Source organism: Sinocyclocheilus rhinocerous, unplaced genomic scaffold (genome assembly GCF_001515625.1).
Source record: "Sinocyclocheilus rhinocerous isolate Xijiao unplaced genomic scaffold, SAMN03320098_v1.1 scaffold1420, whole genome shotgun sequence".
Lineage (NCBI taxonomy): Eukaryota > Metazoa > Chordata > Actinopteri > Cypriniformes > Cyprinidae > Sinocyclocheilus > Sinocyclocheilus rhinocerous.
This window is the reverse complement of record NW_015666537.1, coordinates 227,564-252,286: the sequence shown is the minus strand read 5'-3', so window position 1 is coordinate 252,286 and position 24,723 is coordinate 227,564. Positions and strand designations below refer to the sequence as shown.

General features: G+C 36.0%; 1 protein-coding gene across 1 annotated transcript in view; it reads right to left on the bottom strand.

The window, feature by feature from the left end:
- LOC107732586 (catenin delta-2-like) overlaps window positions 1-24,723 on the bottom strand; it is an 88,101-nt gene that overhangs the window by 11,289 nt on the left and 52,089 nt on the right. Inside the window, exons 10-14 of the mRNA XM_016543950.1 lie at window positions 20,564-20,620; window positions 9,170-9,302; window positions 8,460-8,673; window positions 4,459-4,642; window positions 599-716 (exon numbers count right to left, since the gene is read on the bottom strand). Coding sequence (XP_016399436.1) covers window positions 599-716; window positions 4,459-4,642; window positions 8,460-8,673; window positions 9,170-9,302; window positions 20,564-20,620 — 706 coding nt within the window. The remainder of the gene's footprint in view (window positions 1-598; window positions 717-4,458; window positions 4,643-8,459; window positions 8,674-9,169; window positions 9,303-20,563; window positions 20,621-24,723) is intronic.

Genomic DNA, 24,723 nt, shown 5'->3' with positions numbered 1-24,723 from the left:
ATATATATATATATAAATTAAATTACATTTATAGAGTGAACTGCCTGTTGGCTTGCTTGTATTGTTCAAGAACATGATCCGCTTAAGTCCATGTCATACTAACATGAAACTCTGCTTCTAACTGCAGGTCAAGAGCTGTAGTTCTGACCACACAACTATGAGATGTTTTGTGCAAATATTCATTGGAACTGTGGTTTTGGGAAACAATGAATCGCTGAACTACGCTGGTAACTTTCAACCATAGTTGGCTAACAATGCTTTTGGTAAATGCACACCAGATCGAGAGTGATTTTTAGTGTAATGCGCAATATTCATCAGACTGTGAGCGAACGGACTGTGGGTGGTCCGTGGGCGTGCCGTCTGAGACTAAGCTGGTCTAGACATGTTTTTTTTCAGCAGAACTGGCTTTTTCAGCTGAGGAGATTTGTGTATTGTGTCTTCAATCTCATCTAACATTTAGCAGTGGAGAAGTGCACTAGTGCTGTATTGAAAATGGTTGGGGAGCAAAAACTGCACAACTAAACCTGCCAGAATTCTCGGTGGTGCTCCGCTGAATGCAAACACTTCGGAATAAGAGCAGAGGAGGGAAAGGTCAAACCTTGCTGTCGATCTCACTGGTGCCCAGAGCTGTCTGGATGACATAGAGCAGCGCATCAGTCAGCCCCTCACACTCTCTCATCCTGCGGCGGGCCTCTTCTCCGGCTGAGCTCACATTCCTGTAGAGAACGAATTCACACACATATTCACACACATGTTGTATTATTGACTCCATTGATTACGTTTTGCCAGTTCTGAGCTTCTAAATCAATACTCAACTAACCAAAGGGCATGTCTTCAACATCAATAAGCTTTTCATGGAAATGAGTAGTAACTCACTTTTTCCCCCAAGTTCTTTTCAAACAGAGCAATGTTTGGATAGTAGTGTTTTTATACTCTTCAAGAAGTCAACTCTGCAGTAGGAGAACGTTTTTAATGTAGAAAATCCAAATATCAGCTTTATGAATCACCAGCAACATGCCCCAAAGCAACAAGCTTGGAATCCCAAGAGCTGGAGCCTCGGGAGACCTGAATCGGGAAGTCTGATGCGAGCAGGGCCTTATTCGAATGTGCCTGTGAGAAATCAAAGACCACATCCTGTCGTCTCTCTCTCCCTCGCTCTCCAAGAAGCTTCTAAGAGATCTGTGTGTCTCGGGCAGCTGCAGGTGGTGTGGCAACTGTATCCAGCCATTAAATATTCAATCAGACTTCTAGTTCCTCAGCCATCCATGAAGAGGATTAATTATCACGCTGGGCGTAGGGAGCTTAGTCCAGCCATCCAAGAGTGACTCAGCACTTTCTACAATCCTGCTGCTTCAAACCTAAACGCTGATGTGCAGGGAAGAGAGGATAATATGTGCATATAGCATGTGCTATAAATGTAAAGTGCTGTTAATATCAAAATGAGTTTTAAAGTAAAAAGTTTCTGGGCTCTGAAAGTATCTGCTAATTTTTTGACGATTCCAGAGAGCTCCTAATAGCTCCAAAATTCACCAATCCATCTAGTCAGCAAAAACTAGAAAATGGAAAATATGATATTAAGATGACACAGTATCAACAGCATTACAATGGAAAAGCATGTTCATGCGATCGTCACTTATGCATGATGCATCAACATTCATCATAGATAAAAATGACAAAGCCACAACATACAGCATTAGACAGTCTTTTTAGACTGCACATAGTGGACTACCCAGATACATAAACATTTGACACTACGCCAAAGGTTTTCTCATGCCTGTGTTGTGCCAAATTCAACCCCATTCAAATCTTTGGACTCTAAAGAGTAGCTGTTTTTAATGCCTCATCAAAAAGTCTGTCTCATCACGGCCATATTTTGTTCTAGTTAATTAAAAGGCTTTTTTGTTGTGTAAAATATGTGGAAGTTAACCGTTTAGCATTAACAAGTTATCGAGCCATACGCTTAGCTTTCAGTTGGAAATGTTTAGATATGCAATACATAAAAGTCATTATTTGACATATTTTTATGGTTAAGACAATTTTTAGGACAAATTATATTGAAATATATCAAAATACTATACAATTATTATATAAAAATTATTGTGATAATATTTTATATACACTACTGCTCAAAAGTTTGGGGTCGACAAGATTTTGTAATGTTTGTAATAACCCTTTATTACAAACATTAAAAAATCTTGTCGACCCCAAACTTTTGACATTTTTGCTTATTAGGGCTGCTTTTATTTGATCAAAAATCGCAGTAAAAACAGTACTTTTCTGAAATGTTAATATAACAATTTAAAATAACTATTTTCTATTTGAATATATTTTAAAATGTAGTTTATTTATTGGATAGGAAAGCAGATTTTTTTCAACAGCCATTACTCTTCAGTGTCACATGATACATACATATATATATATATATATATATATATATATGTGTGTGATAATGAATAGAACAGCTTAACGAATAGGCAACATAATAGCTTCGGGGTCCAAAGGAGATTTGGGCAATGGGAAGGTTTTGGCATACCACCAGGTCCACAATCACAGTGCCTAATGCTATTCCAGAGCAACAGAATCCTACTGTTGAATCCGACCAATACTGGGCAGAATATAATCCTACTAAAGTGGCAGAACGAACTCCATCACAAAATGCACAGAGTCTGAGACCAGCCAAATTCATCAAATGCAACTGAATCTATTTATTCAAATCAATTAACTTAAGTTATCAGTGAAGGGCTCCTGGAAAAGTCTCAAAGCTAATTCACAAATGTGTTTGGTTGACACAGAAGCAGAGAGCCATTATCCAGCGGCGTACTTTTGCCCATTGAGACCCCAATATACGCTGACATTTCGGAAGGCACACAAATTCATCATATCATGTCGCTTTGAAAAACTCTGAGGCATTAACATAATATTTGCATAATTCTTACTTGAATAATCACCTAATAAAACAATGAATTGCTTCAAGGTGAAGATTAAGCCTCTTAAGAGCAACAACAGAAACTACAGGTCCTTCAAAGTGATGCTTTGTCTGTACATAAATATGAATGAACAATGAAAAACAACAGATGTTGAATAAAAACTTGGATTGACATTAATTAGGAGCTGTACCTGAGGCACCCGGTAGCATTGCGGAGCACCTGTGAGGAATGCAGGTGCAGCTTGTGGTCGTCCTGGTGGGGCGAGGTGTCCCAGCCCGAGTGAGGAATAATATACTATACAATTATTATATAAAAATTATTGTGATAATATTTTATATACACTACTGCTCAAAAGTTTGGGGTCGACAAGATTTTGTAATGTTTGTAATAACCCTTTATTACAAACATTAAAAAATCTTGTCGACCCCAAACTTTTGACATTTTTGCTTATTAGGGCTGCTTTTATTTGATCAAAAATCGCAGTAAAAACAGTACTTTTCTGAAATGTTAATATAACAATTTAAAATAACTATTTTCTATTTGAATATATTTTAAAATGTAGTTTATTTATTGGATAGGAAAGCAGATTTTTTTCAACAGCCATTACTCTTCAGTGTCACATGATCCTTCAGAAATCATTCTAATATGCTGATTTGATGCTCAAGAAACATTTCTAATTATTATCAATGTTAAAAACAGTTGCGCTGCTTAATATTTTTGTAGAAAATTTTTTTTTTTTTTAGGATTCTTTAATGGATATTAAGTTCAAAAGAACAACAATTATTTGAAATGGAAATCTTCTGTAACAATATAAATGTATTTACTGTTACTTTTCAGTAAAGACATTAGTTTAATGCATCCTTTGCCTTGGAATAGCTTAACGAATAGGCAACATAATAGCTTCGGGGTCCAAAGGAGATTTGGGCAATGGGAAGGTTTTGGCATACCACCAGGTCCACAATCACAGTGCCTAATGCTATTCCAGAGCAACAGAATCCTACTGTTGAATCCGACCAATACTGGGCAGAATATAATCCTACTAAAGTGGCAGAACGAACTCCATCACAAAATGCACAGAGTCTGAGACCAGCCAAATTCATCAAATGCAACTGAATCTATTTATTCAAATCAATTAACTTAAGTTATCAGTGAAGGGCTCCTGGAAAAGTCTCAAAGCTAATTCACAAATGTGTTTGGTTGACACAGAAGCAGAGAGCCATTATCCAGCGGCGTACTTTTGCCCATTGAGACCCCAATATACGCTGACATTTCGGAAGGCACACAAATTCATCATATCATGTCGCTTTGAAAAACTCTGAGGCATTAACATAATATTTGCATAATTCTTACTTGAATAATCACCTAATAAAACAATGAATTGCTTCAAGGTGAAGATTAAGCCTCTTAAGAGCAACAACAGAAACTACAGGTCCTTCAAAGTGATGCTTTGTCTGTACATAAATATGAATGAACAATGAAAAACAACAGATGTTGAATAAAAACTTGGATTGACATTAATTAGGAACTGTACCTGAGGCACCCGGTAGCATTGCGGAGCACCTGTGAGGAATGCAGGTGCAGCTTGTGGTCGTCCTGGTGGGGCGAGGTGTCCCAGCCCGAGTGAGGAATAATGACTGTGTTGGTCAGCACTGCCAGAGCATCCTGAATTATGGGCATCTTCAGAGCATCACACGAGGACAAGTTCCACAGCACACCTGTACACAAGAACATCAGCTATGAACCAAAACATGTCTGAGCCAGTGAAGAATACACACACTATATTTATACAAACTACAATTTCCCTTCTTCACCTTGAGTTTTTGTTGTGCACAAAAATATATAATTAAAAACACTGATTTGCAGCAGGCTACAAACATACCTTTGAATATTGCATGAGGTCTTGGTCAAGAGCCCTCAAAGGAAATACTTTCTAAAGTTTCACTAGTGTGTCCTCATCAGCTCTTAGTATGAACATTAGAGGGTGTGATCCAAGCCACATCACAATCAAGAATGAACTGTGAACTGCTAGAAAGTAACATGCAGCTGAACTGTGGCTCATTTTGCATACTATTAAAAATAGTACGTTATAAATATTTCATCTCTTTCATGAGACCCCTACAGCTCTGATTCAGTGAACAAGGGAGCATTTTTGCATGTTCCTCCTCCCGGCTGCTAGCAGGGTATAAAACTCTGTCCCATCTAATTGCATCTTATCTTATTTGTTAAATATCACAGACTTCCAGTCCTAAACAGTATGGTGCATCCCACATTATACAGTAGTATGATTACAATAGTATGTCATTTGTTTTAAGAAATTATTTTTTTATTCATCAATGATGTATTAAATTTATCAAAAAACTAAAAAAACTTTTATAATGTTACATAATTATAAATATGTAACATTGTAAATACTTGCTGCTCTTTTGAACTTTCATTAAAAGAGGAAAAAAACTATACCGCATGGCTTCCACAAAAATATTAAGCAGCACAACTGTTTTCAATATTGATTATAATAAGAAAGTTTTCTTGAGCACCAAATCAACTTATTAGAATGATTTCTGAAGGATCATGTGACACTGAAGACTGGAGTAATTGCTGCTGAAAATTTAGCTTTGCCATCACAGGAATAAATTACAGTTTAAAAAATATATTAAAATAGTTATTTTAAAATGAAAACAGTTATTTTAATTTGTAATATTATTTCACAATCTTACAATTTTTACTGTATTTTTGATCAAACAAGAGACTTTCAAAAACATCAAAAACTGACTCCAAACTTTTGAACAGTAGAGTGTGTTTGTTCCAAAATGTTCACTACTGTGTTGCAACACAAACAGCTTAGTATGAACACTAGAGAATAACTGCTAGATATTAGCATGTGGCAACACAATGATTGTGTCTTCATACCGATACTATCCACCCAAAATAGTACACAAAATTAGTGAAACCAAAATCCTAAAAATAGTATGCCAAATGGAAGTGTGCATCCATACTTTTGTGGCCCAAAAGAGGAGGAGTTTGTGACAGGTTTTTTCAGTTACAGAAAAATACCAAGAAAACAAGTTTGAAGCTACCACAGTACTACTCTAAAGGTTAAATATCAATGCATTTTACGGTAATAAATTTAGCTAGATGGTAATACACACAAGCACGCTCAAACAGTGTTAAATGGTACTCAATGGTATTAAAAAGTAATTTTATGACATAGTGCGTCTGAATAGTCCAAATACATCTAATGTTGTTGTTACATATTCAAAAGTATATACTTTTGCATTAGCAGCGAATTACATACTTCTACATTGTAGAAGTATACGAACTGGAAAACAGCCTATGGATGCTTGCCTGTCCTTTGTTTGGTACCCTCCACTGATTCGAGTTAGTCTGTCGCATCAACCACAATGTTCATGTGGGACACTATAATCGCCTTTTTACGAGTCAGTAATGGCAAGAAACATCTTCCTTACTAATGTTTCTCAATTCAGCTTTTGGGGGCTATTTTTTGGGTGTCTCACTGCCATTTAGGTCATGGAGGACTGTACTAATGAGATGATGTGCTAAATCCAAGGGCTCAAGGTTTGGCTGGTTAACATTGTCATGTTAGCCCCTGCTGGTAGATGCTGTAACTACACCATCTGGTTCTAAAAAGCACATTTCACCATTGACAGCCATTCAGAATTGGCTATGCATAGCCAAGCAACACATATATCGCTTACATTTTTCATTACATTGCATTTCAAAAGCATGAAATAGACTCGCTGCAGTATACAAGGGAGCGCATTTGTAGGTCCTTCCTCTGTGCTGCTAGCAGGGTGTACAGCTCTGCTCCAGCCAATTTAATCTTATCTTATCCTATCCAATCTTGCTTGTTAAACATCAAAGACTTCCTGTTTTTATGCAACCACCTGCAGAACGAAGAGTTCTGAGCTCAAATTCAGGCCCCAGCCGGCACGACAGGCCCATGTCTGGCTTCAGCAATCGGCAGGTGACTGGGGTCTGCGGAGATGTTGCGTGAGGGGGGTTGGTTATGGACTGACGAGAGGACTCTTTGTCTTCTATTTTGAACCACTCTATAATTTACATGTTATTTATCTTTGAAAAAGCATAAATGGTTTCTCGCCACTTTCCAAATGTTTCAGCTAAAGTGAATACAAGCACAAAGACATGGAGCTGTAATAAGCAAGTGCCACTCAGATTTGCTCTGCCTATATTCAATTTGAAACATTTTAGATGTTTCTCCGAGCTCTGGATTCAGGAGGATGGTGATTTTTCAATTGATGGACATTTAGATTGCTCACCAGGCTGAAACACAAGGGAGCCGCAGCATCCTATTGAAGCGTCTCCCAACAATTCAGCATCTGACATTTATGAAATACCTCAAAAAGCAAACTGCCGCCCAATTTTTTCTGACATCTCTCAGGAACCGTCTTTGTACCAGAAATATTTCTATAGGGGATTTAGAAGAGACTTTGTCTTTTGTCAACGCGTCAAGACTCATTATACACAAGTCCCTAAAGAGGCTACGCCAAGCACTGGTACTGGTAATTATTATAGCCCTAACCAATTAGGAGATCATTAACAAATCATTTAATGGGTAGTGGGGTCTACAGTAACAAGCGGATGATTCTAGGAGAGCTGATTAACAAATTGTGCCCAATTATACAGAAGCCAGAGATAGTGACAGAAAGGTCACATACAATGTATTTGTATGCTGAACTTGCAACAAATGGTGGTGAGAGAGGAAATAAAGATACAGCACATTTAAAGATGGGGGACAGGCTCCGCATCCTAATCAGCCACGACACGTTTTGTTCACATTTTGTTTTGTTCATTTCTACTGTAAAATCTCACTGGTCCAACATCCCTTTCCATATAACTACATACTATAAGTGAAATATTATGCCCTTCAAGTGGAGTCAGAAATATTGTAATTACTAGGTATGAGCACATGAACGACAAAGCGAAGTCATATTTACAAGTGGGAAACTTTAAATTCTAGACGATGCACAAAGTTGTGGCGTTGGGAGAGTGACAATTTGAAGAATGGCGGAAACACTGATCTACAATATAGACAATAGTATAGAATAGAATAAAATAGAATAGACTTAAAATCTATATATAGAGATATGTGAGCAGAAAGCAAGTCTATCGCAAATGGTGTAAAGTTAATCTTTAACAACTTTCATTGTAACAAAAACATTTAGTTAAATAATAGACATAAATCAATAATTTTCATAATTTTGAATTTTGATGTCGTTATTTTAGTTTATTGTTCACAATATAATTATTTTATTTTATTTATTTAATTTTTTTTATGTTTCTGACTTAAATGCATTGCGTATCATAATAACGCATGTCAGACTCAGAGGTATAAGTTTACCAGGTGCATTTGAAGGCAGAGTAAGTTCTGCAGCATTTTCTCTTTCAATGTGGACAAACAAATTACTTCTCACCAGTATCCCGTCATGCAGGGAGAAGAAAGGAGAAGGAAGGAAAATGAATGAGAAATAAATGTGCTTAATGTGTCCTGAGCACCTGTAAGCAGTTCTCTGATCTCCACGTCTGTCGTCTTGCGCAGGAGCCGAACAATTGCAGGGATCCCACCGCAGTTCTTCAGGGCGATCTTGTTGTCGTCGTTGGCCTTGCCGTAAACCAGGTTCCTGAGTGCGCCACAGGCACTCCTGTGCACATCTGTCATACGGTGATCCAGCAAGTCCACCAGCAGCTGGATCCCACCCTGCCTCCGTATCTGATATTTATCAGGAATAAATTACATTTTGAAATATGATCAACTAAAAAAAGTTATTTTACAATTTGTAATAATATCTCACAGTATTACTGTTTTTTTCTGTATTTTGGATCAAATAAATGCAGCCTTGGTGAGCATAAGAGATTCTTTTAAAAACATAAAAAAAATCAGCAAGATCAGCAAGTCTCTTATGCTCATTTCCATGTTGTTCATGTTGGCATCTGACTAGTTTCTCCATTTTGTTAAAAGTTCATAAGCCTATATATTTTGATTATATGGTTAGCTGCACTTTATTTATTTTTTTCGTTTAGCAGCTTTGGGTCACCAGTTAAAAACCACTGAGCTAGAATCATGACACCATACCAGCATTAACTAGCTTGAATCAGCATGGAAATTCAAATAAACCTGAAATCATTATACCCACTGCAAGGATTTATGAGAGCATAGTCTATGTAGAAGATGCATAATGTATCTGATGTTGGTATGCAGGTGTTACCTCTGACTTGGTCTTGTTGTCTCCAAAGCACAAGTGCTGGAGGTAGGCGGCAGCGTTGGACTGTACCGATGGAAACTGGTGCTGCAGCATTTGGATGACCTCCGGCAGTTCAGGATCCCTCCAGCCAAATTCCCTGAAGATGCACATATACACACAAAAGTGAATATGGAGAAGCTTTGACATAAATACTATAACATTAAAAAAAGCATGTTTGTGAAGGTGTCTATAATAACAGCATATTTATTTTAGATGGTGTGTAAACATTTTTTAAATCATTCTCCTCTCTGAAGCTCTGAATGTTTTTCTTCTCAGTTAATTAAACTGAATGCAACATTCTCTAACTTTCTGCCAACATCTGTGATCTCCCACTGGTAAATGCACTACTTTTCTCCTTTGAAAATAGTGAAGTAATACTAATTACAGTAACACAGAAATGAATGCCACTAAACAATGAAAACAAATTAACCTCAAAAAAATGAAGCATGACAGTGCTGGTAAGGAGAAAAAAAAAAAAAAAACACATAAGAAACAAAGGTTTCACAGCCATCACACGTCAGCGATCATTTTTAAATTCTGATTTTGATGCTTTCTGCAGAAGTACGTTAGATCTCAGCTAATGTATACAGACAATAACATCCTCCCAGAAATGTCAGCTTTATCACGGGTATCAGTGACAGCTGTGCTTTTGCCTGGAGCAGTCCTAAGGTGCCTGGAAACCCACAGGAGAAGATCTGCATTTCCTAAACCCCTGGGTCCTGTGACTCTATCATTAGAATATCAGTACCAACACAGTGATTTAAGAAGCAGCAAAAGCAAATTCAACATATTATCCTGAAGTCTGCTGTGAAAACACACATTACCACACGTAGGCAAGAGAGGAGAACATTGTGTTTGACATTCATGTCTTTTTCTCCCTATTTTTTTCAGACTACCGAACACTGTCTCTACGCTACCACCATGTCAGAGGCTGTCAAACAGGAGGAATCGATTCAAATAACAAGACCTAATATGAAAGAAATGGGGTGGTAATGATAGACAGAGAGCACAAGGAAGAAGGGAAAACAAGAAAGGAAAAATAAGACATGTGGAGGCAGAGAGAAAATGCGATGCTGGCAAAAAAACAACATGATGGACAAACATCTCTGGGTAAGAGGCACCATGGGAAACATCTATTGTAGCATGTCCTATTTCTCTCTAGCATAACCAGTAAACCTGAGAGGGCAATTGCGGTCATGAAAAGAAGAATGGGATCCATTGGGAAAAGGACAAAATGGAGATAATCCTGAAAGATGGGTACTTAGTTTTTCACCTCCTGTATCTTTGTTGCTTTTTATCATTGTTTAACCTTGAGAAATGAACGCTTGTTTAAAACACATCTTACTAAGCTGCTACGCTGAGGGCTTTCTTCACAAAATAGGGAACCAAATCCCTTACAGATGGTAGGAAATGCCCAGCAGCCCACAAAACGAGTGGGCTACTTGGTAATGTTTGCGTTAATCAGTAATTAGAGTGTAACACAAAAATGGCTATAAAATGGATGGACTTTATATGGTAATCAATGTGGCGCTGTCACATAAGCAAACTCTAGGTTAATTGGTGCAAATACATTTTTGACAGAAGATCTAAAATGACTCCGTTAATTAACTAGTGCACCAAAATGAAATTATTCACTCAATGTTTACCTCATGTAATTATAGACGGCAGTTAAGCATAAGGCATTGCCCCAATGCTTTACCAGCTTCTGAGTTCATCAAGAAGAGACGTTTGTGTTTAGCAAAGCAAAAACTTAGCTGCTTCGACAATAACATATTTCAATCATTAACATAATTCAACCATAAGGAACCAACTATCTTGTGAATGTGACACAACAGCTCAATAAACAATACAGTAAGTTAATGCTGTGTAGCTTACATATTAGAGACACGTTGTTATTAATAGTTTTGCTCCGTCAATCAAAATAGCTCCAAGTGAAGCCACTGCAGAATTACCTGATGAGTCTCTGAGCAACACATAGTTTGCTTTTAGAATGAATCACTGTTTTGAAGTGGGCCGTGTTAGAACGAGCCGTTTTAGGTAGGCGTGGTTGACTCTTAACTTTTATAAAGAATATCTCCTTGGATTTGAGACTTTAGTCTTTGCAACTTTACAGATCTTCTTTATGCACCAAGAGCTTGTAACACTCCAAAGAGAAAGGAAAAATTGAAATCGCATCATATGACCCCTTTAAGAGAATAATTCAATGATTCATTCATGAGGACAGCCTCAAACGAAAAGTCATTCTTGATTCGATTGCATTATTCACAATTTTTTAAGCGTGCCATTTTGGACTTGAATGTCAGTTGCTTCCAGTTATTTTAATGGTAAAAATCAGTCTGTTCTGCTACTTGATGTTGCAAATTGGTATTTGCTATCATAATGTTTCAATTATTAGCACAAACATAAACATACTGGTTTGTAGCGCAAATAGCTTAATCATTCACTGCACTTTGTGAATCTTCTAGTTATTTACCTATTGAAAGTCTTGCACGCTCTCAGAAAATAGCTTACTTCTGCATTTAAAAATAAGGTGGATACACAGTCTTGTACCTGTCTTTTTCCCAGTTTCCATCTTCGAGTGAGTTGGTTGTGTCATTGAAGATTCTTTATGAATGTAGAAAAGGAACGCGGAAAATACTTCAGGTACCAAGGCCGCCAAAGAAGTGAACAGTCACAGTTGTGCTCTACATCCATACATAACGCAGCATCACAGCATGAACCAATGCATACATACATAATGAGGAGTAAATGTGTAGTAATGATTTAAATGTGCATAGCAGGGCACTGAGATTTATTAGATATCTGCTGCTCTAGAAACCGACTATATCATTTATGATTAAAGTCAGAATACTAATGGCACCATACTCGTCCTCGTTCGCATCATTAAACCTTAGTGCTGAATCATTCCCAGCAGGCCAGTCCTACAGAGACACACACATATGCAGAGTGCAAGCTGCTGCAGCCTGGTGACACTCCCTCCTCTCTGTCAGGTCTGTCACTGGCAGCCAAATCCTTAACCTCCCCATTACCACAATTAATGCTCGGGTGAGGCCACTCCCCCCAGCACAGCTCCAGTCACTGTGACAGGCCGCTGAAGCAGGGATGAACCAACCATTAATCACCAAACATGAATAATCAAACGTCTGCTCAGAGCCCAGGCCTGCAAAAAATGTCATCCCTTGCCAAAGCCGGAGAAGGATTTGGCTGGGAAATGACTCATTCACGCTACAGAGAACAGAGAGCTCTTTCGTTATGTGCAAGCTCAGATTTGTGATTTCACCCCTCGTGGTCTAATATGGAGAGATGCTGTGGGTGGGTGGCTGGTCTACTAATAAACCATTTGTCCCTTAACCTTCACCTGCAGGATCCACCCCCTCATCAGCAAAATTAAACTAGGGATTGACCTTCATTCTAACAGTCAGATATGAGAGAGGCTCTGTTCCAAAACCTAGTGTGCTGCCTACGTAGGCAGTATTTCAAGATGAGAAATTAAATAAACTTATATTTCATTCAATACTGAAAAATGCATTTATTTTACTAGGGTCTGTGTTTAACACAAGCTCAAGAAATTGTTATGTTTTATTCTACAACAGAAAATACACCAGAAACATAAAAATTATACAACATAAAATACACCTCACTCATGTTTTAAAAAAAATATTTTTTAGCTTTTAACTTGTCTGGAAAAAGGTGGCTGCTAACAAATTGCTAAATGGGACTACAGAGCCCGTTGGGGACATTAAACATCATCACACCAAAGAGTAAAACTCATCTACATACTTTTTAATTTGTACATTTTAAATAAAGATTGAAAGAGTTGCTTGTGGTGCTGACGCTGCAGTCAAGTGACTGTGGTGCAGTTCGTTTATAGCCTCACTTTAGCTTTTTAATTTCGGCTAAACGTATTTAGGGTTTAATGTCTAATTTTTAAATGTTGTATTCATTTGCAAAGGTCTCTTGATGAACAAAACGTGTAAGAATCATACACTTTTGTTGGTCACTTATTTTCTGAAATAACACAAAACCCATTGAGGCCATCCAATTTTTGTTGAGGGAAGCAGAATGATGCAAACTTCTGGTTTGGCCTACAAAATCATGTTATCCCTAAAACGCTGCACTAAATTCTTTTGAAATTAATTGTTGAGTTGCTGCCAAAAGAGAGTGTTCCAAATTATGAGGTTCTACGACAACTACAATGCTGCTTGTATATGCAGCGAAGCAGCTCACTAGGGTTTTGGAACAAAGCTAGAGGAAGAAACGATTGGGTCTTGTTGTCCATGGATTTATAAAAGGTTTGCAGCTTGAAAATCCTTCAGCAGAAGGTGATGTAACATTTGAGCACTCACTGGATTGAGACAAACTCTCCTGTTTGTGACAGGTCTTTGTTTGGGCTTTGTTCTGGTTCAGTCAGGTGAGCCTATCTGTCATTCTCATAGCAGAAACATTAACACCACAAACCCCCGCTTCATGTTTCAGCGCAACAGCCCAAATAACCCACAGGGACTGAGGAAGAAGAGGATAAGCCCCTCGTGGACCACTGAATGGTGCATGGCATAAAAAAACAGGCAAATAAAAGCATCATAAATTATGCATTAAGTATTGTTGACTGAGCATGATTATTAGAAATAGAGCTAATGGACTGATATTTTGAACAGGATGCAGCAGAGGTAAATCTAATATAGTCTTTATGTGAGATACACACTGATCCTCCTCAAAAAGTAAATGTCAGTTTATTGGTGTGCAGGTAAAGTGCAGCTAAATCGTCAAGATTTATTCAACCAATTCTACATTAAAACAGTGTCAGTGATTTGTTACGATCAATCTTGTAGTGTTATATCATGCACATATATTTAAAAATATTATATATTGTATCAGCCAATATTGGATATTTATTAAGGTTGCTATTATAATATTTCATTTATATGTAACACTGCAAGATAGTAACAATTCACTAACTATGATTGTCAACAGTACGCTTTCATGATGAATAGATATTGAAATTCTGGCCGATATGATAAGATGACAATTATTTTCATGTTATGAAAACTGATAACTGATAAATGACTAATATTATAAATGTACACTAATATGTAAAAAATTTTATTTGTATGCCTACCATTTATACAGTAAATATAGGCATCACAACATTACAATGTACAGTATTAAAGAATAACAAAAATTTAAAAAAAATAAGAAAACCCTTTATTTTAGGGTCTCTTACCTAGTTGCTTATTAGCATGCATATTACTAGAATATTAGCCATTTATTAGTACTAATTAGGCATAAAATAATGCCTTATTCTACATTACCTTATTCTACATCCCTAATCCTACCCAATACCTAAACTTAACAACTACCTTACTAACTATTAATAAGCAGCAAATTAGGAATTTATTGAGGGAAAAGTCGTAGTTTATAGTGAATAAGTGTCTATTCTAAAGTGTTACCAAAAATAACAAAGAATAAATATTCCTTTTTGAAATCATTTCTACAAATAAACTAAACTCAATTTAGCATAAATGTACACAACTCATAGAAACAGCATCCTTAATAAATATCCCATTTTGGCTGATACAATATATTATATGTATTGACATATAGTGATATTGTGCAGCTCTGTGTTTTACTTAAAATTATTTAACAGTATTTTTTGTCTCATTTCCATAGTCATTGAGAAAAATTAATTAAATAAACAACTTTGATCATCATGTATTTTCAGCAGTGATTTCATTGACAATGACAACACTGTACGCAATTAGTCAGTTCTCTTTCATTTCTTGCTCATAGACAGAAGTGGCATTGCTAAGTGCCACATGTTCTAAGTGTGCGCAGCATCAACAAAACGACCACGCTACAGGCCTGTTTGTATGTAATACAACTAGCTTCTGGCATTACGGGCAGATGAATAGAGAACTTACACATGCTGAACAGAGTAAATAAGACCAGTCACCAGCCCATGTAATCGCTGCAGCTCTAGCTTGTGGCTTAGCCGCTGAAGCGTGCAGACTGTTAAAACAAACACTCTAATGAGTATAGAGCTCCTCTGTCCTCTCGGCTTGCTCCCTGGCTTTCCTATTCAAACACGAGCAGAGCGCTGAATAAGCTACACGCACATGAAACATGCACTTCATGCACTTCCATTCTGGTGCATGCTTTTGTCTGAAAGAAAATGGGAAAATGACTGCTGGAACAACAACATGTGACAGCTCAATCAAAGACTGCATACATACAAAATAGATTAGACAAGAATTTTGGATTCATAGATAAAGGTGATGCTGAAATACCTTTTTTTCTATTCCACCTTAAAGAGATAGTCATGAAAATTCTCTCATAATTTATTTACAATCATGCTGTTCCAAACCTGTATGACGTTCTTTGTTCTGTGGGACATAAAAAGAGACATTTTAAGAATGTTTTAACTTTTTTTGTTCATGCAATAAAAGTCAGTAGGATCCAAAACGACTTTAGACCCCTTTAACGTTTATTTTATGGACAAAAAACACTGAGGCATTTTTCAAAATATATTTTGTGCTCATAGAATAAAGTAAGTAATACAGGTTTGAAATAACATGAAGGTGAGTAAATGTTGAATCCTTACAATTACCATCCCTGGCTTGCGCAACACAGCAATACTGGACTGACCAATGGAGTTTGGATTAGGATTCTGCTTGTCTGAACAATGGAAGATGGGGGATTGTATGGGAAACATATTTGACAACAGTAATTGTTTAGCAACTCCGTTTATGGTTGTTAGTGCCACAAAAATGCACATTTCACCTTTAAAGTCACCATGAAATTGACAATTCTTTTTTGATTTTAAAGTGCACGTGCCCTTGAAATCTTCTAATCAAAAACTTATTTTCTTTAAAAAAGAAAAAAAACTCTCCAATGATAGACAATAATCCTCCCTTCCAGCAACCTGAGATTGCAGCAATTAGCAAACGACAATGACCCAACGATCCAATCAATTCCTGATTGACACAATCAAGTCCAGCCCTAGACTCTTTTCTCATTCAAGAAGATGTTTTATTTGGATATATGTCACAATAGAGAAGAAAAGATGATTTGCAATTTCCGTTTCATGCCAACTTTAACACAATTTTTCCAAGTTATTCTTCATTCTAACATCCTTAGCTCTATCATGACAACTCTCTGAAGATTTTAGCATGGTAATGGATATGACAATGTTTATGTATTTGGTCTTGGCAAAATAGATCTGCTATGCTGCTGAATTGCTGTTGCTTTTGGTTATTGCTGTTGTTATAGATTATTGTTGCTGCTGCACTGCAAGTACAGGAACTTGCTACTGCCAATACATATGCTGATACGGTGATGTGAGTATTTAAGACATACTGCTGCTGCACAAGCAGTATATATAATAACCCCTAGCAGATCTATACAGGTGGAGCTGGGGAAGGTGGAGGGTTTCAGAGGAACTCTGAAAGCATGCTGCGAAATGCTAACAAGCCATTTAAATGTAAAGCAGTAAGCTCATTGGCTGCGTATGCAACATGGACCAATCAGCTTGTGCCAAGTACTTTAACGCTGTTAATATCATCAGTTTGTGTTTGCGCCATCTAGAGTTTCATGACTTGGCATTTATTTGATTAGCATCCTTATTTGGTCATACAGAACATACCTGTCAACCAATCAGAGTTTAGGGATAAGCTTAGGGGGCTGAACAGCATTTTTTATCAATATATCAAAGGTTAGGTTATATTGCTTCAGGATCAACATAACAGTCAGTTTGAGATTACAGGTGACTAATTCTGACAGCTCTCACCCTACAGTAAACCGAACCTCTAATACACTGTTTTGACAGCTGTAAGAGAAACAGGGGACTCAAAGAGCTGCTAACGGTCACATAAATATGATTTGGGCAGCAAGGAGCGGTGAGCTCTAACAGGGTGTGAATGTGCGACCCATGGTTGACCCCCTCTTTAGGAAATAGTGCTCAGCAGTGTTGTAGATTCAGCACACACATGCTTGAATGGTCCTGAGAGGTGGCTTGAGCTGTCTGCAATGAGAGCGGTCAGGAAATGTCTCTGTCATGTTCAGTGACCACTTCATCTCCAGCCTCCCACTCAGAGCACAGATCAGAAAATCACTACTGCACTTCTCAGCATTAGACTATATTAATGCTTCCACATGCCAGAATGGGCAAATGCTTGACATTTTTCAACCAAACAATCACATAAATTTTATTTCCACAAAATGGGCAAATAAATCCTCACATCTTAAATTAATAGCATAATTCTGGAACCAAAAGAGTTCTGTTGAATCACTGACAAGCATATGGCTTATAATGGTGGATATAAGTCTTGTCTGTAATATTTTGATGAATGCGGAGGATCGTAAACCTTTGGTAAATGATGCTACACATTATATTAGTTATAAAACATATGTGCATCATTTACAATGGTAACCACAGATACTGACAACATTATCTATCTATTCTATCTATCTACTGTATCTATTCTATCTATCTACTATATCTATTCTATCTATCTACTGTATCTATCTATCTATCTATCTATCTATCTATCAACCATTCTATCTATAATCTATCTATCTATCTATCTATCTATCTATCTATCTATCTGTCTGTCTGTCTGTCTGTCTGTCTGTCTACACTAAGTTGGGTTGATTAAATTTTTTTATAAGTTGATTATGCTTACAAAAATACAATAAAAACAGTAACAATGTGAATTATTACAATTTAAAATAATGCTTTAAAATATTTTTAAAATATATTTTAAAGGGGTGGTTCATTGCTATTTCACTTTTTTAACATTAGTTAGTGTCTAATGTTGCTGTTTGAGCATAAACAATATCTGCAAATTTGTGAAGCTGAAAGAGAAAACTAGAGGTGCACGTAAAAATCTATTCATATATTAATCGCGATTCTGTCTTCTAACGATTCTAATGGATTCACAAGTTTCAAAATCAATGTTCTAAAGCAGCGGTTCTTAATACTGTTCCTTGCATTCCCCTGCTCTGCACACACTCCAATCACAACACACTGGGCCAGCTAATCAATCAGAGCCCATCGTGTATTTCTGAGGGAGGGGCTTCATAAAAGAAGGAAATGATCAGCACGTTTCTCAGAGAAGGGACAGAGCGGTGTGGAATAAAGGTAAATTATGTGAAAAATAATGCGTTTTTAAAAAAACAAAGCATTAACACATGTTAAACTGCACCCCATAAACACAATCAAGCCTAGAAAAAAAACAGTGAACCACCCCTTTAAAATTGTATTTATTCCTGCAATGGCACAGCTGAATTTTCTAGTTTTCAGTGTCTCATGACCCTTCAGAAGTCATACTAATATGCTAATTTGGTGCTCAAGAAACTATTCTTAATATAATCAATGATGAAAACATTTGTGCTGATCAATATTTTTGTGATTTTGTGATTTTTTCTCTCAAAAGAAATGAAAAGAACACATTTGAAAAAGATTTAGAATTTACTGTCACTTTTCATTAGTTGAATGCATCCTTGCTAAAAGTATATATTTTCTTTAAAAAAAATGTATATATTTCAGAAAAATTTTATATATTTATATAAAAGTTTATATTGTGTTTTATCTCGTTTAATTCATTTAATTGTTAATGCTATGCCAATTCTGTCTAATGACACATTTGACAGATTTTTTTATTGTAGTAACAATAATTAAAGCAACTATTTTGACAGAAATCGTGGCTACCATGGTAAAAGTGTAGTTCACTTAATACACTTTAAAATGACACCCCAAACTAACCTCCATATTAAAATATTGTTTGTTGCCAATAAAATGATTCCATTATGGAAAATGTGGTACACAACAACCCAATCATGGCTGTTGCTTGCATTGAAAGGAAGACAATGGTGTTAAATAAAGTATAAAAAAGGATAATAAGCATGCTTTAACATAAAATGATAACAAAACAACGAATAACAACACAACAGGAGAGACACACATGCACAAACAAATTTAGACGCGCACTAGAGGCGGTTTAGCCAATCACAACACACTGGGCTAGCTAACCAATCAGAGCCCATCGCCTATTTCTGAGGGAGGGGCTTCATAAAAGAAGGAAATGATCAGCACGTTTCTCAGAGAAGGGACAGAGCGGTGTGGAATAAAGGTAAATTATGTGAAAAATAATGCGTTTTTAAAAAAACAAAGCATTAACACATGTTAAACTGCACCCCATAAACACAATCAAGCCTAGAAAAAAAACAGTGAACCACCCCTTTAAAATTGTATTTATTCCTGCAATGGCACAGCTGAATTTTCTAGTTTTCAGTGTCTCATGACCCTTCAGAAGTCATACTAATATGCTAATTTGGTGCTCAAGAAACTATTCTTAATATAATCAATGATGAAAACATTTGTGCTGATCAATATTTTTGTGATTTTGTGATTTTTTCTCTCAAAAGAAATGAAAAGAACACATTTGAAAAAGATTTAGAATTTACTGTCACTTTTCATTAGTTGAATGCATCCTTGCTAAAAGTATATATTTTCTTTAAAAAAAATGTATATATTTCAGAAAAATTTTATATATTTATATAAAAGTTTATATTGTGTTTTATCTCGTTTAATTCATTTAATTGTTAATGCTATGCCAATTCTGTCTAATGACACATTTGACAGATTTTTTTATTGTAGTAACAATAATTAAAGCAACTATTTTGACAGAAATCGTGGCTACCATGGTAAAAGTGTAGTTCACTTAATACACTTTAAAATGACACCCCAAACTAACCTCCATATTAAAATATTGTTTGTTGCCAATAAAATGATTCCATTATGGAAAATGTGGTACACAACAACCCAATCATGGCTGTTGCTTGCATTGAAAGGAAGACAATGGTGTTAAATAAAGTATAAAAAAGGATAATAAGCATGCTTTAACATAAAATGATAACAAAACAACGAATAACAACACAACAGGAGAGACACACATGCACAAACAAACACACGCAAACACAATGTGATGCTTTGCAGGAATTAGCTAATTCTGGTCACCTATGAAGTATCACTCCTCCTAGAAAAACCAACACAGATCTGAACATCTGCTCTTCATGTAACTATGACTAATTTCTATCACTCCATTAATCTGATCAATCAAAAATGACTTCGGACTTGACCACAAATGAACGTTTCTGTGGATGAATGAAAGGCTACTGCTCTTCTTGTAAACAGAATGCGGAAATGTTGGAAGGAAATCCATTAAAAACATTTTCTGACATATTTTGTAAAGCAAAGCTTGTCTCAACACAGTCATGCTGCCCTAGCATATGATGTTGAGTAGAGAGGAGAACAGTGCTTTTGTAGATGAGGAGTAGAAATGTAAATAAATGTTGGATTACTTTGTCATTCTTTGCTCGGCTTGATTTTGATTCCAGACAAGGAATTCAGGGTCGTACCTATCAGGAGACAGGCAGAGAGAGAGACAGGGTAGGTGTCTAGCACAAAGGGATTTGACATTTTAAAAATAATGTATTTATGTTTAGCTGTCTTCTTGTGCTGCATGAACATATTACACACTTGCATTTGACTCTCAACATGCACTACAATGTTAATTTGTTGCTGGTTTTTATTAAAGAGGGGTCTCACATAATGAAAAAGATGTCCCATCCATATCACTCCAGTGTGAACTAGACATAAACTGTAATAGTTGATTTGCGGGTGAGATCAACTTTCACATTTCCAGTCAGTGCCACTACTGTTTAATGATAAGAAGTCCTCTGCATTCTACTTTTAGAAAAAAAAACCAGTACATTTCTCAAGACAATCATCTAGATCAGGAGGTTTCAAACTTCCACATATTTTTCACACATATTTCTTGTATGATAGTACTAATATTTATATACAAATATTTCAAACAGTATAAATGAGTCTTTACATGAAAATATACAGCCGCTTTATATTTTAAGAAGGAGATCATCATATTTACGGGTCCTTGGTGTCATTCAAAAAGTTTGAAAACCCCTAATCTACACATTCTTGTTTCTTCATAGGGGGTACAAGGAGGTATAATTAATGCAGTGTTTTGTGTATATACAGTACAATATTTTGCTACAAATTACTTTTAAGTTAAAAAAAAGTGTTTTATGTATAATTTACAAGGATTTTGGTGATAAACTGTGGCTGGTATTGTTGCCAGACCCACCCTTTAATATACCAAACACTATTAGTGAACCAAAGATAAAAGACGACTTTCTTTGACATGTTCTGAAACAGAATGAAATTGTCTGTGCATATCTGTGCATTTGTTTGCAGCCAGTAAATGCAATGCATCACATGTCATACCATCTCCACCATTGCCACTAGCAGTGAAAAGACATGGGAGAGAAACAAAAGCATGAGGAGTCAACAAAAGGGATGACAAGTAACCAAAAAAAAACAAAAAAAACAAGGTCAAATCAGCAGAAAAAGCAAGCAAACAAAAAAAGAGAAAGTGCTACAGTACTTTAGCTCACAAGAGATGATCGTCAATGGCCTCTCAGCACATTAAATTAATGTCACACGATAAAACCAAAATATGCTTAATACTAGTATAAAGACAGAGTGAACAAGGTGGAACTGACTACCTATATAATCCATAAAATCATGCGCTATCATTCTTGAAGAATGTTTACAATTGTGACAAATGTGTAATATCTTTTTGTGATTTTGTATGTGTACACAGGCAAACTATAGTACTACAGGAAGTGACGTCGTGTGAAGTCTGATTCATGTTGTAGGAGAGAGTGAAGTAAGATGTGTCACCCCCTTAATCAAGAACACTGCACAATTTTATTTTAATTTTATTTTTTTTTACAAGTGACCATATATTTAGAGACTCGGATGCATTTTTACTCAGACTTAACTCGGACTCGAGCCATAATATATACCATGAACATATTACACACTTGCATTTGACTCTCAACATGCACTACAATGTTAATTTGTTGCTGGTTTTTATTAAAGAGGGGTCTCACATAATGAAAAAGATGTCCCATCCATATCACTCCAGTGTGAACTAGACATAAACTGTAATAGTTGATTTGCGGGTGAGATCAACTTTCACATTTCCAGTCAGTGCCACTACTGTTTAATGATAAGAAGTCCTCTGCATTCTACTTTTAGAAAAAAAAACCAGTACATTTCTCAAGACAATCATCTAGATCAGGAGGTTTCAAACTTCCACATATTTTTCACACATATTTCTTGTATGATAGTACTAATATTTATATACAAATATTTCAAACAGTATAAATGAGTCTTTACATGAAAATATACAGCCGCTTTATATTTTAAGAAGGAGATCATCATATTTACGGGTCCTTGGTGTCATTCAAAAAGTTTGAAAACCCCTAATCTACACATTCTTGTTTCTTCATAGGGGGTACAAGGAGGTATAATTAATGCAGTGTTTTGTGTATATACAGTACAATATTTTGCTACAAATTACTTTTAAGTTAAAAAAAAGTGTTTTATGTATAATTTACAAGGATTTTGGTGATAAACTGTGGCTGGTATTGTTGCCAGACCCACCCTTTAATATACCAAACACTATTAGTGAACCAAAGATAAAAGACGACTTTCTTTGACATGTTCTGAAACAGAATGAAATTGTCTGTGCATATCTGTGCATTTGTTTGCAGCCAGTAAATGCAATGCATCACATGTCATACCATCTCCACCATTGCCACTAGCAGTGAAAAGACATGGGAGAGAAACAAAAGCATGAGGAGTCAACAAAAGGGATGACAAGTAACCAAAAAAAAACAAAAAAAACAAGGTCAAATCAGCAGAAAAAGCAAGCAAACAAAAAAAGAGAAAGTGCTACAGTACTTTAGCTCACAAGAGATGATCGTCAATGGCCTCTCAGCACATTAAATTAATGTCACACGATAAAACCAAAATATGCTTAATACTAGTATAAAGACAGAGTGAACAAGGTGGAACTGACTACCTATATAATCCATAAAATCATGCGCTATCATTCTTGAAGAATGTTTACAATTGTGACAAATGTGTAATATCTTTTTGTGATTTTGTATGTGTACACAGGCAAACTATAGTACTACAGGAAGTGACGTCGTGTGAAGTCTGATTCATGTTGTAGGAGAGAGTGAAGTAAGATGCGTCACCCCTTTAATCAAGAACACTGCACAATTTTTTTTTTTTTACAAGTGACTGCTTAATACTAGTATAAAGACAGAGTGAACAAGGTGGAACTGACTACCTATATAATCCATAAAATCATGCGCTATCATTCTTGAAGAATGTTTACAATTGTGACAAATGTGTAATATCTTTTTGTGATTTTGTATGTGTACACAGGCAAACTATAGTACTACAGGAAGTGACGTCGTGTGAAGTCTGATTCATGTTGTAGGAGAGAGTGAAGTAAGATGTGTCACCCCCTTAATCAAGAACACTGCACAATTTTATTTTATTTTTTTTTACAAGTGACCATATATTTAGAAAGAACCCATCATGCACAGCTGCTTGTGACTGAAAGATGCACATAAATATTGAGCATTTTCATTATCTACACTGATGTACAGTATATCTCATATTGGTGAATTCAAAACCATTCAAATGTTTGGGGTAAGATTTTTTTATTTTAATCAACAATGAAACAACAACAAACAAAAACCAGCAACGATGTATTACATTTATCAAAAGAGACAGTAAAGATATTTACAATGTAACAAAAGATTTCCACTTCAAATAAATGCTGTTCTTTAGAATTTTCTATTAATCAAACACCGTGTCTATAGAACCCATTATAATCAGTGATGCTGTCTACACTGGATGCGGCGCGACAAGACAAATCCCCGAAAGTAAACTGCTGCCGCGTTCTATTTATGACGTACTAACTCAAAATTCAAATAATTTGCAACGGTCGCTTTGTCACGTCCAGTGTTGACAGACTTTAGCTGTTGCGGAGCAACACGGCACGACAACTGCCGCATCCGGTGTAGACACGGTGAAAGAATCATGAAAAATATTGTATTCCTGTTTACGCAGCACTGTTTTCAACAGTGATAATAAGAAACGTTTCTGCTGAAAATCCTAAAAAGTTATTTTAAAATTAAATAATAGTTCACAACATATGAGCATAACAGACGTCTTTCAAAATCATTAAAAAAAATCTTACTGACCCCAAACTTTTGAATGGTACTGTATCTGTGGGGTAAAGTGCGTCTGATGCTTTAAGGTAAATTGTGTCAGCTTAACAAATAATGAACTTTGCCTCCAAATGCAAGAAATATTATTCAGTTTATAAAATTCTGAAAATGATTTAACTTCATTCAAATATGTAGTGACATCTGTCTAAGGTGGTTTACAAACAGTGTTGGGCAAGTTACTCTGAAAATTTAATCAAATTACTGATTACTAATTACTCCTTTTAAAAGTAATCACGTTACTGTTCTGATTACTTTATTTCAAAAGTAATTAGTAATTAGTTACATTACTAGTTACGTTATTTTTTTCTCCATGAAATTTATGAAATCCCAGCATACACGCTCCC